Source organism: Toxotes jaculatrix, chromosome 17, assembly GCF_017976425.1.
Source record: "Toxotes jaculatrix isolate fToxJac2 chromosome 17, fToxJac2.pri, whole genome shotgun sequence".
NCBI classification, from domain to species: Eukaryota; Metazoa; Chordata; class Actinopteri; family Toxotidae; genus Toxotes; species Toxotes jaculatrix.
The window spans coordinates 19,926,128-19,941,624 of record NC_054410.1 but is presented as its reverse complement, the minus strand read 5'-3'; the positions used below and the strand labels follow the sequence as shown (position 1 = coordinate 19,941,624).

General features: G+C 44.7%; 2 protein-coding genes across 4 annotated transcripts; one reads left to right on the top strand and one right to left on the bottom strand.

The window, feature by feature from the left end:
- Positions 1 to 458: 458 nt before the first annotated feature.
- On the bottom strand, positions 459 to 6,975 carry LOC121197685 (solute carrier family 4 member 1 adaptor protein). 2 transcript variants are annotated; one of them, XM_041061400.1, is made up of 14 exons: positions 6,151 to 6,975; positions 5,696 to 5,921; positions 5,394 to 5,522; positions 5,242 to 5,302; positions 5,012 to 5,151; positions 4,738 to 4,898; positions 4,239 to 4,308; positions 3,945 to 4,134; positions 3,563 to 3,659; positions 3,162 to 3,429; positions 2,719 to 2,814; positions 2,228 to 2,307; positions 2,064 to 2,133; positions 459 to 1,481 (listed from the first exon to the last, which is right to left on the bottom strand). In XM_041061400.1, the coding sequence occupies exons 1-14, from the start codon at positions 6,973 to 6,975 to the stop codon at positions 1,432 to 1,434; spliced, it is 2,463 nt and encodes an 820-aa protein (XP_040917334.1). In that variant the 3' UTR covers positions 459 to 1,431. The 2 variants fall into 2 exon arrangements, with proteins under 2 accessions (XP_040917334.1, XP_040917335.1); XM_041061401.1 differs by lacking the exon at positions 2,719 to 2,814.
- Positions 6,976 to 7,185: 210 nt separating this feature from the next.
- On the top strand, positions 7,186 to 10,888 carry supt7l (SPT7 like, STAGA complex subunit gamma). 2 transcript variants are annotated; one of them, XM_041059923.1, is made up of 5 exons: positions 7,186 to 7,305; positions 7,912 to 8,400; positions 8,598 to 8,922; positions 9,449 to 9,686; positions 9,830 to 10,888. In XM_041059923.1, exons 2-5 carry the CDS (start codon positions 7,964 to 7,966, stop codon positions 10,132 to 10,134), a joined length of 1,305 nt encoding a protein of 434 aa, XP_040915857.1. In that variant the 5' UTR covers positions 7,186 to 7,305; positions 7,912 to 7,963; the 3' UTR covers positions 10,135 to 10,888. The 2 variants fall into 2 exon arrangements, with proteins under 2 accessions (XP_040915857.1, XP_040915858.1); XM_041059924.1 differs by having other exon boundaries at positions 7,264 to 7,361.
- Positions 10,889 to 15,497: the final 4,609 nt, after the last annotated feature.

Here is a 15,497-nt window from a genome sequence, read left to right as displayed (position 1 = left end):
TTGCCAAGGAACATCGAAGCTGTTGTTTTGGCTCATGAGTTGCCCTCACTGAGACAATTTACATGGGATTTCCCTTTAATTTGTCCCCCCACCCATTATGTCACATGACACTTTACTGAATGGTTTACCTACCATGTATTTCTTTATATTTCATTACATCTCGTGTTTGAGTCAGAGAAGACACCATCTGTGATTAGTAGGTCACAGCACAGAACATCACAGCAAAGACCTACAGCCAAAACCACAAGCCCCTTTGTGCCAGATCATACCCTGAGAAATGCTCTTTGTGTGAGAGAGAGAGCTTCAAAGAGAGCAAAAAGAAAGTCTGACGTCAAAACTACGCCGGGTGTGAAGGAGGCCCAGTAGTGAACATGAGAGGCCGCTGGGAAATTTAGGGGAGAATGAATGTGAGAGAATATAATCAGGTCAGTGTTAAGTAAGCAACTCGCAGGTTATGAACAGACAATTTTATTATACATTTATATAACAAAATACATTTCTTTATTTTTTTTTTGTTTTGTTTTGAAAAGAAACAACAGGAAAGAGGGTGGAAAGTGTGGCAGTAAACCAAGAGAACAGCTCTGAGTGGGATTTCACAGAGTGAGGAATCCTGCTCTAGGCAAACACAGCAATAGCTGACTCGCTCATAAAGACAATCACGTTAAAAAGAGAAGTTTGAGAAGGTTGTGCTGTGTGTGTGTGTGTAGACACAGGCACACACTCCACTTAGCTTGAGTCATTATCAGCTTGCGTTTCATCCAGTAAGCCATCCAAGTGTCCAGATGGTCAGAAAAGCTGCTTCAATGCTCTCCCTCTTTCTCCCTCCCTGCTACGCACTCTCCTTTGGAAAAAAAAAAAAAAGGTTATGCCAGTGATCGACTGAAGCCAAACAGGAGGGACACAGATTGAATGTCAGGTGGATTTAAGTGCAAGAGGAGCAGCCAAAGACCAAAAGGCTGAATTCAGATCAGTCACTGGTCCTTCTCTGTCCCTTTCCATTTCCCCGCTTGATTGTATAGAACTCAAATAAAGGCACAAAACTCAGGTGCCACCCATCTCGATCACTGTCACAGTGGAGAGTAGCCAGCAGGCTGACTGCCCAGTGTCTGCTCTGGGACCGGGGGGGGGGTGAGGCGCAGCCCCCCCCTAGCTCGGCAGTTTTCATGTGAATTGGAATGGTGTGCTTTTTTGTTTGTCACAGTTCACGAATGCAAATATCCTCAAGAGATGAATAAAAAGCTGCAGCAGCATTATCTCTGCAAGTCCCCTGGTCTGCTCCAGGCTCACACACACACACACACACAGGGGCTGCGATGGGTGGAGGGGGTTAATGGTCAGAGCTGGGGAGACTGGACGCTTTGTGTTGCAGGTATTATCTGCAGCGTAAAAGCCTTTGGAGTGGAGACTGAAGAGCTCTCTTAGTGTTTTCCCTCAGTAGCCGTACTTGTCGTTCAGGTGTGTGCGGCCATCTCCAGTCTGACCTGTGAGGGAAGAAAAAGAAAGTTTGAGCATCAGAAGGATCGAACATGTATTCATTGGTGAGCGTTTTATTATATGTTGAAAAAGATATTCTGCAGCAGACCACAATGAAAGAAGTTATCACACAATGTGCAGCTCCCTGACTTCTTCATCAAACCAAACTGAACTCAGACTGGCAGCCATCTCTATGTTTATTTTACTGAAGCTTATCTTACAATTTTTTTTAGTGACCTTGATCTGCATTCCTTACTGAACAATGGAAATATTACTGCAATTTTGGCTGCACAAATGGACCATGACAAGCTGTTTACTTCCTCTTACAATACCCTGAAAAAAAAAAATCCCCCCTCCCCATCTCTTCATTCCTGAGCTCAGTAGCCCACAACACCCAAGTCTGCCAGTGTCAACGAGTGTTTGTCAAGACATATCAGAGAGCTGCTTCTCTCCTGTAAAGGTATGAGAATAGCACAGCTGTTGTGTCCAGCCATCCTAACTACCTACCAGGGCCTGAGGACATGATCAGGTTTGTCAAAAAGTCAGGCTCAGAGTCTACTTCAAACAGCCACATCAGACGGGTTGTTTACCTGCGGGAGGCACCCACACAGAATAATCAGGGTCATCTTCTGGATACTGTCCCGAGAGCTGCACCGGTGGCTGTGGAGACAAACCGTGAGGAAACTCAGTCTGTGTCACACCTTTCCTGTAACCACAGATCCGGATGTTGGCTCCAGAGTGTATGAGGACCTACCCTGCTGGGGCCCATCACTTTCTTTTTCTTTTTGGGACTGGGGTCAGCTGCTGGCTCTCTGTCACCTTCTGCTTTGGACTCTGTGGAGACGTAGGTACAGCACATTAAAGACCAGCACCACTCACTCACTCACTCACACACACACACACACACACACACACACACACACACACACACACACACACACACACACACACACACACACACACACAACAATCTTCTCTTCTACTTCAGTTCAGAATTATTGTATTTTGCTCCACTGCAATCTTTTTGACATTTACTTATTACTTGCTTTTCAAATTAAGATTTTACATATAAAACATAGCAGCAGTTAAAATTGTTGTCAATACTTCTGTACTTTCAGTGGTAAAATTTTGGATGTGGGGGGTCTTAGGATTATTTTTACTTCTTCCAGCACTGACGCACAATAACCAATACTTGGGAGAGACAGAGCACAGACTAATATGGAAACAATAAAACACATCACCCACGTGGACTCGGTGCCGAGACCTTGTTGCTGCTGTGCTCAGGTACCTGCTCTACTGCCTCAGCACACACCCCACCTCTCCTCTGTTTGCGGCTTTGCTCTGATGTGAAATCGTACCAACAAAAATTGAAATATAAACGTATCTATATGGCACATTATAGAAAAGTTGATTTTAAACATTTCACTGCAAAAACAGTAGTTTTAAAAACTATCAGACTGACTAATGATCTCTGTGTGTGCATGCATATGGAAGCATACAAAATAAACAGTGTGCTCTTTGTATGTGTAACATATCTACTGCCACCTAGTGGCATTTTAACACACTGTCATCGTCATTAATCAGAAATCAAGACATCAGAAAACCAAAATGCTCAGAATATTTTCCTCTTTAGCTTCCTCAGCATTTCCTACTCCCTCCAGCAGTAAACACTTCTTACGGCTTTTTACCTTTCGGCTCAGGGGACTGTTCTGGTTGCTGTCTCCGCTGCTCAGAGGGAGCACAGATGGATGCACTGGACTCTTCAGAGTCAACATTAGACTCTGCAATACTTGTGCACTGTTTATCATCATTATCTTCATTTTTCTCTGCTGCTGCTGGTGCTGCTGCCTTCTCCTCCTCCTTCTCTTCTTCCTCTTCCTCCTCTTCTCCACCAGGAGGAAGTTCTTTCATGTTAAAGAGCTCCGCAGGCAGGTTGGGCCTCTTAGGGGGCAACTTCTACGCACAGAAGAAAAACATCAATAGCAGAGAGAAAGATGCTGAGTAAAAGCCATAAAGATGCAGTTTTTCCAGGGGGAATTTAAGTGTTCTATGATTAAACGGAGATAAAAATATAAGAAACAACATTTACCCCGATGGTGCCAGTCTTCAGTTTGAATTTGCTTCCTCCCTTCATGGCTCCAAACAGCGGTAAGGTCTTCTTAGGCTTCTCTGACCCGGAGCTGCCACTACCTCACCAACACACATCAACATGTTTTATAAGTGTTTAAACGTGGCTTAATATTTATATTAGAACAACAGACTTTAACATGAATTTCAACTGTTAACTCCAGTGAATGTTCCAAAGAAGCTATAAAACAGATCCTTATATTTCTTTCCTTCATATAACATACTGGTAAAATCTGCTATTATTTCAGGACTTTTTCAGGAAATAAAATTGAAAAAAAAATTGACAGTTTTCTGGGATGAATCAGAAAATCCAGCAGACAGATGACTGTGGTACTGAGTCGAACCTCGGCAGCAGTGACGGCATCTGTGCAGGCCTTGTGAGTTCGACCAGTTTGCGGAGTCGCTGGGCGTCTTTGCGCAGGTCTGCTACGTGAACGTGAAGCTTCCTGCGCTCCACGGCGTCCATCGCTGCCTCGCTTCTCACTGCAGTCATAAAGGCATCCAGCGGGTCCTCCGTGGAGGAGCCAGAGGAGCCTAAGAGGACAGATGAAACATACAGTAGCACAGGGAGAACATACATGTTCAGCTAGCGTGGCATGTGACACAGAGGAGTGAACACACGGCAGATCGTGACTCACCTCCTCTGCCTGCGCTGAGCTTTTTCTGTGTGTCTTCCAGCTCCTTCTCCACCTCTGACAGTTTGGCCACCTACATTGAAATCAAATACATGAATGTTACCATGGAAACTAGCATGCTTAACATTATGGTACTAGTGCAGTTTGCCCAAGAACCTTCCATGACAGAGTTAAGAGTAAAGCCAGTACAGGGAGCTGCTCCTCTAACCTCAGAGAACAGCGAGGAGACACGGGCCTAGTGTGCGGTTTGAACAGAGGAGTGTATTGTATTTCACCATATTAATGTTTACAGCTGTAAGAAAAGCAAAACTCTGTTGATGTTTCTACATATTCTGTTCTGTGGAAGGTGCTAATGCTAACATGGTGAACACAGTAAGCATTAGACCTGCTGCACTTCAGCATGTAAGCATGCTGATGTTAGCTGAGCTAAACATGTCACAGACCTGAATCAGAATACCCCAGTACTCCCCAGCTGTGTTTAAAAATGCCGGCAGATGTTTACCAGTGATTCATAGGTCTCAGGCTGCTCGTCAACCTTTCCAGCTTTTTTCATTCGCTCTTGTCTCTTCCTCTCCACGGTGCCGGTTCGATCCAGAAAGGTGTCGTCGTCGCTGTCGTAGTAGTCCTCATCTTCCCAGTTCTTCTTCTTGCGTTTACGGGACACTGGAAACAGGATGTAAAACAGGATGTCAGCCTCACAACAACAAGCTTTAACCTCTCCAGATGGCGGATCCTGACTCCACTTTCAGACATTCCCAGCGGAGGTGAGTTCCCACCTGCTTCCTGGCGCAGCAGCCCTCTGGCTTCCAGCATTCGACAAGCCTCCAGGCAGCACTGGATGGCTGCTTCTTTCTTCTTCCCCGTGTGGGTCACCTCAGCAACCAGCTGCCGGCCCATGGCGTCGTCCACGGGCAGCCTGACAGAAAAATCAGCACGAACTCTGTGACTCTACACCACAGCTACACACTTTTTAACCTTTTTGAGATCTAAGGTAAACGTCTCTTACCTTATTCTGCACAGCCAAGTACCATGACTTTTGTCTTCATACTCAAACTCCAGCTCCTCCCCTAAGACAAAGGACATTAAAACTGGAGTCAGTAAATTCAAGAAATGCACACAATTTTCTTCTGTATCTCATAAACTTTGATGTCTGCTCACCCTCCCTGTCATAAAAGCCCTGCAAAGCCTTCTTGGGGTCTTTCAGGTATGCAGCCTCCTGGTCCTCATGGAACTCTGTTGAGAAAGGGTTTTCCTCGTTCTCGTCTTCCTCTGGAACAACGTCCTCTGCTGCAGGATGGATTTACAGGGGACAGATGGAGTGAAAGGAAATGAGAGAACTGAAGGATTAACTTGCTTCTTTGGTTACTCGCACTGTGAGAAAGTTTTACACCAGCTCACTCAAAATGACAACACAGCATAAAACACACAGTCGTCATCCTGAAGGCAGCAGAAAAGCTCACCCATTCCCCAGGAACAGCCCGAATCTTCGTTTGACTGTTTGCTCTGGCTCTTGTTGCTTTCGCCTTCCCCGCCTTCTTCCTTTTCCTCTTCCTCCCCATCATCATCATCATCATCAGAACCATCTCCCATCATCCTCCTCTCCAGCTCTGCTTTCTGTTTCCGGGCACGCTCCCTCAGCTCTGTCACTGTTAGTTCAGACTCCTCTTCCTCATCAAACTCGGGACCCTGCGGGAGGAGAGTGAGGAAGACGTCTTAAGAACGTGTTAAGTTTTTCTTTTTATTTTCTTTTGGATAAACATCATTGAATAGTGTGTTTCAGTGGTAAACTCAAATAGAATTAGTGAAATGGATGGGTAAATAATATCAGAGGCAGACAGCCATCCTGATCCATGATCGTTTAATACTGCCTGATTTTTTAAGTGCAGGTGTGATGGAAGTCTACAACGTGACTGACCTGCAGGATAAAAAGCCTCGTGCTCCCACCAAACTTTAACACGTGCCCCACGCGGAGTCTGATGTAGGTCTTCGGGGGGATCTTGTTCTTGTTCACCACGGTGCCGTGTGTGCTGCCCAGATCGTGGACGTAAAAGCCTCTCTCTTCGCCGACAGACTCCCCCTCTCCGGCCTGTCCGCGGAACTGGATCACCGCATGGTACCTGGAGATGGAGGGGTGCTCCAGAGACACGTCGCACACAGGTAAACGCCCGACCACGAAGAAACTCCTGTGAGTGAGGGGCACCCTGTCCACTATGGCGCCGTTTTTGAGGATTTCAAAAGCATAAGGAGTATCTGGAGCTATGCCACCCCACGGTGGCTCTGTGTATGGTAGAGGGGGGAATTTGCCAGCTGGTGGCCCCTTCGCAGGAAGCACCCTGGGTTTAGCATCTGGTTTGGTTTTGACAGCAGACACATCCTTGTCTTTTTGGCCTTTTTTGTCCTCTTCGTGACGTTTTCCCGAGGTTTCTTTTTCACTAGCTGGACCCGAGGAAGTGTCCCTGTCTACAGCTTCAGCTCTGTTATCTTCTTTCACACTTTTTGTTTCGGGTGCTGTTGGTTTGGACGGAGCAGCGACGTTGCCGCGTTTGCTGGCGAGAGAAGGAGCTGCGAAAAGAGCCGGTTTCTTGAACGGGTCCTCTGTTTCTGGGTCAGTCTTAGACGAGTCTTTCTTTTCAAGTCCGCCACCGTCCTCTGTGGCCGAGCACTCGTCCGTGTCCTCTGCAGAGATCATTTCTTCATCTGTGTTTTTCACGCTCACGTCTGACGGCTGGGAGGCGGCCATGTTTATTTGGTGCGACTGTAAAATTTGCTCGGGTCTTCTAAACCTCAACAAAACTTAGGAAAACTGCTTATAAAGAATATGTTCCAGAGGAGAGATGTTGAAAAAACATTTAAAACAAAACTACGTTGCATGGCAATAGAATGTATATTTTTTTTTATCTCAGTCAAAATGGGTGGTTTGTTCCGGAACAAAACATCTGCTTAAGCTATTTACCGGAATTTTTTGCAACAAGGACGAGAAAGCTGAGTTCCTGTGCAACTTCCCTTCAAAGCTGCAAGATATTGGCTGCAATTATCGACCGATGTTTCAGCCACCTGTGTGTAATGTGAGGTACGGTAGTGTTTCAAAGTCAGTGGTTATATTGTTTAACAGGCTCAGCATTCATGGTAGGTACTTATCGTTAGGTAGCTGCCTTGTTGTCGTTGCTCCCTCCTGAGTCAGAGTTATGATGCGTTCTCTCTCGTATGCTCATGCAGTGCCAAACTCCAGTCAGACACCTGACATTTTGTGTTGTCCTGCTATTCTGCAAACAGACATTCCTGTTAAACCCTGACTTCAGTGCTTAACCGAATCAATGAAATGCGCTCCTCAATTCGGCATACATCGGGTACACAACCGATTATTATTGCCAGTACTTTATTTAAAACGTGTTAGTAGTTGGTTAAATGTATGCCGAAGTGATCACGAGACAACATTTAAAGCAGTGTCCATAGGTTGTAATGTTACTTTGGCACTTCAGGGTAAGCTACCACGCTGTATCAGGAAAAAGCAAGCAGAGCAATAAACTAATTTTATGGGTGGTGTTTTAAAAAAATTAATCAGTGCTATACTGAAAATATTATATATCTTTTAATATCATCACTGACAGGTCAAACCACTTTTGTATACACCCTCCTCATCCTCTTGTGGTCACTTTTTCTCCCTCTCCACGTTCAGTTTCCAGACTTGATGCCAGTTTGAATACACCTTGTGTCTTTGATCACTCATCATGATGCGTTACTGGGGAGAGATCCCTGGACCTGCAGGGGCACCTCCCAGCCGCAGCTCCTTTGATTTGCTCCAGCGTGAGTTTCGCTCTGTGGAGATGCAGGACCCTCCCCTGCACCAGCCCTCGGCCCAGCGTCCGCGGCCCACCACGATGTTGGACATTCCCTCAGAGCCCTGCAGCCTCACCATCCACACAGTGCAGCTGTGTCAGCATGCACGCCGCCTCCGTGGCCTCTTGGCAGCGGCTCAGGCCCAGGCTCAGGGTCAGAGCACAGCGTCCTCTGAGGGAGGCAGCAGGATGGAGGAGACTGACACCAACCTCCCTCTACGTCCTCCCACCCCACCTGTCATGCCAGATGATCTGTTACCCGTGGACAGCAAAGCCCCACGGCAACCCTTCCAGCTCCGCCACAGTGACCCTGAAAGTGACTTTTATAAGTAAGTTAATCTCACTGTGTGGCTGAGCTAAGACAGGAGTCCTAAGCAAATACCTTCTATTTCTACTGAGGCATCTAAGTTGCAGTTTAAATATTATATTTCCTTATTATCTAACATTTCAGAGATATAATGTCATTTAAGTTAGAAACCAGGTATCATTTATCTCCTTCCTTCTCCTCTGGTTTTTCCATCACAAGGGGTAAAGGCGAGCCTGTCACAGAGCTGAGTTGGCCTTTCTGCAGGCAGCTCCTCTATCAGTCAGTGGCCACCGTCCTGGCTCATGCTGGCTTCGAATCTGCTCAGGAGAGTGTGCTGGAGACTCTGACCGACCTGGTGCACGAGCACTACCTGCGCCTTACCCGCCTGCTGAGGGTGGCGGTGGACCGGGAGGCACGGCTGGGGGCCAGTCCCTTCCCAGACGTGGTGGAACAAGTGTTCCATGAGGTGGGCATCGGCAGCGTCCTGGCCCTGCAGCGCTTCTGGCAAGTGAGGATCAAAGACTATCACAGCTACATGCTGCAGGTGAGGTTGGGAATGGGTTAGAATTGTTCATAGGACTGCGCTATTACAGAAAATTATCAACAACAAAACAATATTAAACATAATCATTTGGCACAGTGCTGGAAAAGTGCCATGGCTTCACCACAACATGCTGAATCATCTCAGAAAGCATAAAGCGCTGTGTTCAAGTGAGAAAAATGCACCGTATGGCAGCTTGTGTGCAAGCTGCTTGGAAGTGAGACAGGAACCAAAATGAGAGATTCACTGTCCTCAGTGCCAACATGGCTTCTCAGGAGTGATGAGAACTGTGGAGAACAGACAGAGATGAAACCGATCCTTTAGATCTGCTTTGCTTTTAGACCTAATTATTCAGACTCTACTGAAAAATGCTTAAATCCTGACATTTGCTGAATCTACTAACCTATATTTTTTTTTTTTAGGTCTGAAGAGAATAATAAGAGTATTACTGCAGAGTAGATCATCCAGGCTCAGTTCTCACAATATTTTCCACCAAAAAAGTGTCACTACTAGTTTTTCCCTCTTTCAGGTCAGTAAGGATCTGTCAGAGGAATATGAGCGGCTAGTGAACCCAGAGAAGGCTCTGGAGGATTCCAAGCCCCCAAAGATTAAGGATGAGCCCATGAGTGACATCCCGTTCCCTGTTAGCGAGGAACCTGAAGCCGACCTGGCCTCTGGGGACCAGGCTCTGCCCATGGGGGTCCTTGGGGCCCACGGTGAAAGGCTGGCTTCAGGCCTGGATGGTGACCATTCTCCTCACACCTCAGGTGAGACCAGCATCCCTGTTCAAATTTATATTCTGCACACATGAAGAATTTTCATCTGTGTTTTGGATAAGGTTCTTAACATGACCCAGTTTTCATTAGTTCACTATTCACTATAACTAAATTTGTTCTCCTCTCCTATAAAGGCGGCGGCGGGGCCAACAACTCCCCTCTGTGGCCGCAGGTAAAAATGGAGCCACAGGATGGCGAGGAGGGCCAGGGCTCAGGCCACCATCACCATCACCACCACCATCACCATGGCGTCCTGGGTGGAGATGTGTTTGAGGAGGGGGGACCCATGTCTACCATGAGCGAATCGGGGGTAGCCATGGCACCCTCACCTGGAGGTGCGGCGTCAGACGGCAGCTACGCCTCGCATTCACCCGACTCCCTGATGGGCTCATCACCCGTCTTCAACCAGAGACCCAAGAAACGGGTGAAGAAGATGTGATGAAGCAGAGACAGTGGACTCTAAACTCACCAGCCAGTTTTCCAGGTTACTTATATTGGACCGGTGGTGAAATACGCCAGTTGAACAGGTGTGTTGGACTCCTCTCCAGCTGTCCAGATCATGGCCACTGCATAAACTGACAGAGACATTAATGTCACAAAAGAACTGAACTGATGAGGGGAGGGAAAAAAAGAAAAAGATATTTTGTAGTTTTTCATGTTTGTTTTTATGAGTATAGTTTCAGATAGTTGAAGATGCTGCCACAAACTGTATTAATGGGGTTTATTGTTAAAAGATGATCTTCCAAATCTTTTGAATGATTTTTTTTCCCCCCCATTTGAGTTAAATGTTTTTCAAAAAAAACACATACACACACAAAACCGTATTTTACTTAACCTAATGAAGTGAAGAACAGGAAGAACTATGAGGTCCGAAAGCAAATCATTTAGTTAAACAGCTTAATAATACAGCAAAATGGTTTGTTTTCTCAACCTGTGAGCTCACTTTCCTCTCACATACCAATTACTGTCTGTGCCATTCATTTTGATTAAAAGCCGCTCAACCAAGAATGAAAATATAAATGTTTTTCCCCTCATGAACACGCCGTTGACTTATGATGTGGTTTTTTTGATTTTTTTTTCCAACCCTTCGTTTCCTTTCCGCAGTGCGCTTTACATGTAGCCTAACGCAGCGGAACCACACAGGGAGACAGCACAAGCTTCACACACCTGTCAACCTGAAGCCGCTCCACCAAATTAGCATCTGTTTCAGTAATGAGGCAAAACCATGAATTCAACACCAGAGGCAATTATGGTTTTGTTGTCTGCATCATGCAGGCGACATCAATCCAGCCTTAATGGCAAATTAATTACGGCACGCATATTTTTGCATGCTGAATGAGCTGGTCTGTTTGAATACATGTGATTTTCTTTCTTTGTGTGGGCCTTTCACTATCATTAGGCTAGTAATTGGCTGTTCCTATGGGAAGTCCTGATGGGGTCATATGGACTGATATTCAATTAGCTGCATTGATAGTTGATTTGTGTTTTGTTTTTTGTGCCACACCTTTAAAAATGTGTCTGATCTACACTGCTGTATGACCCAGGTGGGAGTTGGAGCAGCTGGAGAACAAAATCAGTATTCCAGACTCAGGATTAAAAAGGCTCCCCTTTGTCGATGCTAATAACTGTAAGCAGTGTCACCTGGTTCTAATGGGAGTCCTGAATTATTTTCTGCTCTGACACTCTGCAGGGAAAGCTCCGCAGTTGCGGCGGAAAAAACGGCATCAGCGATGGCCTCGTCGCTCCCAGTGTGTGGTCACCACGCAACACGTCATCAGTGCCAGATGTAGTGTCCACTGCTGCACGCTTAACTTATTTAAATCCCCAAATTTACACCTTTGCATCGTCAACAGCTGTGTCCAGAGGCATTATATTTCCAAGTTGTCTGTCCATCCATTCCATTCTTGCGAAGACAACATATCAGGAACACCTTGAGGGGATTTCTTCAAAATTTGACACAAACGTCTAGTTGGACTCAAGGAGGAACAGATTGATTTTGGAAGTCAATGGTCAAAGATCAAAAGGTCACTGTGGCCTCACAAAACACACTTTTGGCCATTACTTAAAAATTCATACACTAATTATGACAAAAATCCACTTAATACCTTTTATTAAATCCCTTCAAAGTTTTCACTGCATGTCTTGAGGTTGCTCGTCTGTCCATACAATACTGAATCGCACTTAGTCCACATCTTACCACACATAACTATTCCACACCTGTAACACGGCGTTGCTGTTACCTTGTTCTGTGTCTGAGCCTCTACTTCCAGCTCTGCCTCTTTCTGCGTGAGCAGCATTTCTAGTCAAGTTTACGTGAGTGTCTCTAGTCCTTCTGCCGCCACTGTTTTCAGAAAACACTTCAGACTCAGTGTGCGCTGCTTCAAAAAGTCTGTCGACCTTGAGAAATCTTTCTACAGTTCGTCCTTCCTCCTGCAATAATTTGTCCCCGTAGTTGCACATTTTTTTCCCCACTGTTTGATGTCTCTGCATGTCGTCTTCTTCACCAGTTATCTCGGAGCATTAGCAAAACCATCGGCACATTCTTCAGAGCAATGAGTTCTCTGTGCTGTGAAATACAAGTCAAGGGCAGCTACTGTCTGAGCAAATGTACCTTTTTCCTCCCTGCAGGTTACAGCACCTATAGAAATGTGCTTCTGATTTCATCAAGAGATGTTCTGCGATGAACTTTTACTTCACATTTTAAGCTATTAATGCTCAGTGATTTGAGTTCCTGTTCCTGTGCTTACTGGAAGATTTGGCCCCTTCTCCTCACCTGAACCCATTAAAATCAGGGATCATCTTGGAAGGCTGTGTACCTCCTGTCTGGAGCTTTTATGACTTTTATAACTCTGTCCTCACTTCGAAGTGCACCATAAAAATAAAGTGATATACATAAAAATTAATAATGCAATGTACATTAAAAAAAATGGCACTAGCATCTATCCCCTTTAAAATCTAATTTTCTATAGTCTGAAAATAGAAAAGTTTTTAGTGGTCACGATTGTGACTGCTGGGATTAAATGGGCTAACACACAACATTATTATGTTTGTGCGGTGGCAATGTGACCCCTCAGTTTGTCAACAGCTGCTGAGTCGCTTCGCGCTGGGGAGAAAAGGTGTAATTACAAAAATGTCAAGATGTTTTTGAGCAGGGGTCTCTGAGTGGGGCCAAAGCACGCTGAGAGCCAAAGAAAGGACCCAGCAAATGATTAATTACCTTCCAGTGTGCACAGTCATTAATTTGGGATGAAATTTAATCTCTCCAGCCATGTTGTGAGTTTGTGAACAGAATGAGGAATATGTTTAATTTTTTCTACACAATGAGGCTTGGATGGTCCTTCAGGGTGCTCATTTGTCTGTTTCTGAACAAATCACACAAAGAAAGTGGAGAAGAAGCCCTCAGCCTAAAGTCGGGTCACCACAGGATTTCTTTGGATTCTATTTATAGTAATCACGTAAGAGATACTGTACATCAGAGATGGAGACAAATAAGGAATTATGAGATGAGATGATGGTATCAACAGAAAGATGAATTGCCAGACATATGGGATGTGACAGAAACAAAAAGGGTCCCATGCTACACATGCTGCTGTTACAGCCATTTCACTGCACCCCAGAGATGAGAGAATTGATTGCAAAGCATCAGAGTCTCAGTTTGAATCAATCAATGGACATTTTCTCTTGGGTGATCCGACTAAAAATGTAAAATGAAGCAAGAATTGGCACCAGCTTGTCAAACTTGGAATTCATTCACCCTCTGGTTCATTTTTTTGATTTGTAAAGTGGCCAAAAATATAATTAGAAGTTCTAAACTTTAAAGCTTATCACAGAGTGTAAGCGAACTGTAAAACGTTCTCGATCAGTGTCAATTTTGTCACAGTACTGATGCATGAAAAATGTTACGGTGGAGGAAAGTAAGTACAGGTGCTCACGTACTTTATTTAGGTACAGTTTTGAGGTACTTGTATAAAGGTGTTCCTTTATTTTGTGCTTCTTTATGCTTCTGCTCCACTGTAATTCAGATGGAAACACAAATCAGATAAAGATTATAATAAAAATATGCCAAACTTACAGTACAATACACTGTTAAAGGTTAAACTGTGGTTTCCAACATGTTTTCCAACTTATGACTCCTCACAAAAAGCTTAAGCTTTACTTGAGGCCCTTTGTCGGGCTGATTTCAGACCCCACCCAGTTCTGCTCTTTACATGCATACATACATCCCTGGTGCTTTTACTTCAGTGAAGGATCTTAGTATTTCTTCCACCTCTGTGAGGCACAACAGTAAATTCACTCAGCTTGTACCCAGGGGCTGACAAGATAAATGTGAGGAGTCATAGCATGATACACTGAAAGCAAAGCAGAAGAAACTTATTTCTACTACACAAAGTAGTTTATTTACTGATTGGATTCCTCAATAATTTAACATTTTCAGCACCCAAAAAGTATTCATGACACAGTCAGAGATGGAGAAAGGAAAAAGAAATCATGCTGTGTTGCATAAATTGCAACAATAGTCAAATCTTAAGATTAGTTGTAAGATTCGAGAACTGCTGCTCTTGGGGTTTCACAGTCAGAAGCAGCACCCATCTGAGATGCAAGTGAACAAAAGACCAAGCCTCTACCTGCTTTAACTGAGCTTCTCATTGTACCATTTAGAGAGAATATGCCCCTTAAAAACATACCAAAGCAGATCACAGTGGTTTGATATGCAGACCAGTCTGCCCACAAGCCTTTTGCCCTAAGTAAAACCTTCCAGGCAGACCTTGAACACAAGTCCCACCTCCTCCACAGGAACTGGCAGAACACAACCCATAACCTCAGCTGTATATGCCCCAAAGCATTTGATTGGTAGAGTTCACCAGGGAGGCAGTGCTCAATGTGGGATGCCCGGGGCAAAATAATCCATTTCCATGTAGCTCTCTGTAATGTGCTTTCATATGATAGCTTTCATCTTTATAGAATAAAGTCGACTCTGAAAATGGAGCCACTCTACAGCAAATCCATTTTACTGGAAACAATACTGGGCTTTTGAAAGGACACATTTCTGTGGTTCTTTTGCATCAATTCGTCGTTCCTCCATTGGAGGGCACTCTTGTGCTGCATTCAAACTGTAGCCGGACTGTAGCCTCCCTTTTCTCAGATGCAGGATTTAGCATTCTCACAGTTACCACAGAGACCCGGGCACTCCCAAACCTTCTGAGTGCACAGTAGTTTTACGGCATCAGAATGCTGCAGTCGAGATGCTACCAAATGAATACAATTCCTTAACATATGCCAATAATTAGCTTGCTGTTGCAACTGCACCCAATGTCCCTGAATGTCTGAAAAAAAAATCTGTTATGTTATATCAAATGATTGGATTGTTGGATTTGTTCCTCATCAACATGAAAAATATTTCTGCAGGCCTTTCACTGTTTGGGATATTCACTACTGTGATGCCAGGTTTTGATACTGATATGTATTTTCATTTTACCTAAAAAGAAAAAAAATCACTTTTCAATCCCTAATTGCTTGTCAGTTGTGTCAGCCAGTTGCTGAATTAGGTGTGTTCTCACATCTGCCTTTGCAGCACAAGGGCTAGAGTAACCAATTAGGGTATTGTGCCTGCATATAGCTGGCAGCAAACGTACAAAAATAGCACCACCATTTTCTCATTCCAGTCCACCACAATTGATATGACTGTGGGTAATGTATTCACATCAGGCGCTGAAAGCACTTTAGATGATGGTACTGATATCATAAAGAAGCCTTCTATCCCTTCCCGCACCATCTACTGTACAGTACATGCTCTTAATGTTC

Bases quoted from the DNA above. Each gene is read 5' to 3' on its own strand.
- LOC121197685 (XM_041061400.1), bottom strand. From the start codon at position 6,975: ATGGCCGCCTCCCAGCCGTCAGACGTGAGCGTGAAAAACACAGATGAA. The intron at 4,899-5,011 runs GTGGGAACTCAC...TCCTGTTTCCAG, and splicing joins GCTGCTGCGCCAGGAAGCAG to TGTCCCGTAAACGCAAGAAG. The intron at 2,815-3,161 runs GTAAAAAGCCGT...ATTTCACATCAG, and splicing joins ACAGTCCCCTGAGCCGAAAG to AGCAAAGCCGCAAACAGAGG.
- supt7l (XM_041059923.1), top strand. From the start codon at position 7,964: ATGATGCGTTACTGGGGAGAGATCCCTGGACCTGCAGGGGCACCTCCC. The intron at 8,401-8,597 runs GTAAGTTAATCT...TTCCATCACAAG, and splicing joins CCTGAAAGTGACTTTTATAA to GGGTAAAGGCGAGCCTGTCA. The intron at 8,923-9,448 runs GTGAGGTTGGGA...TCCCTCTTTCAG, and splicing joins ATCACAGCTACATGCTGCAG to GTCAGTAAGGATCTGTCAGA.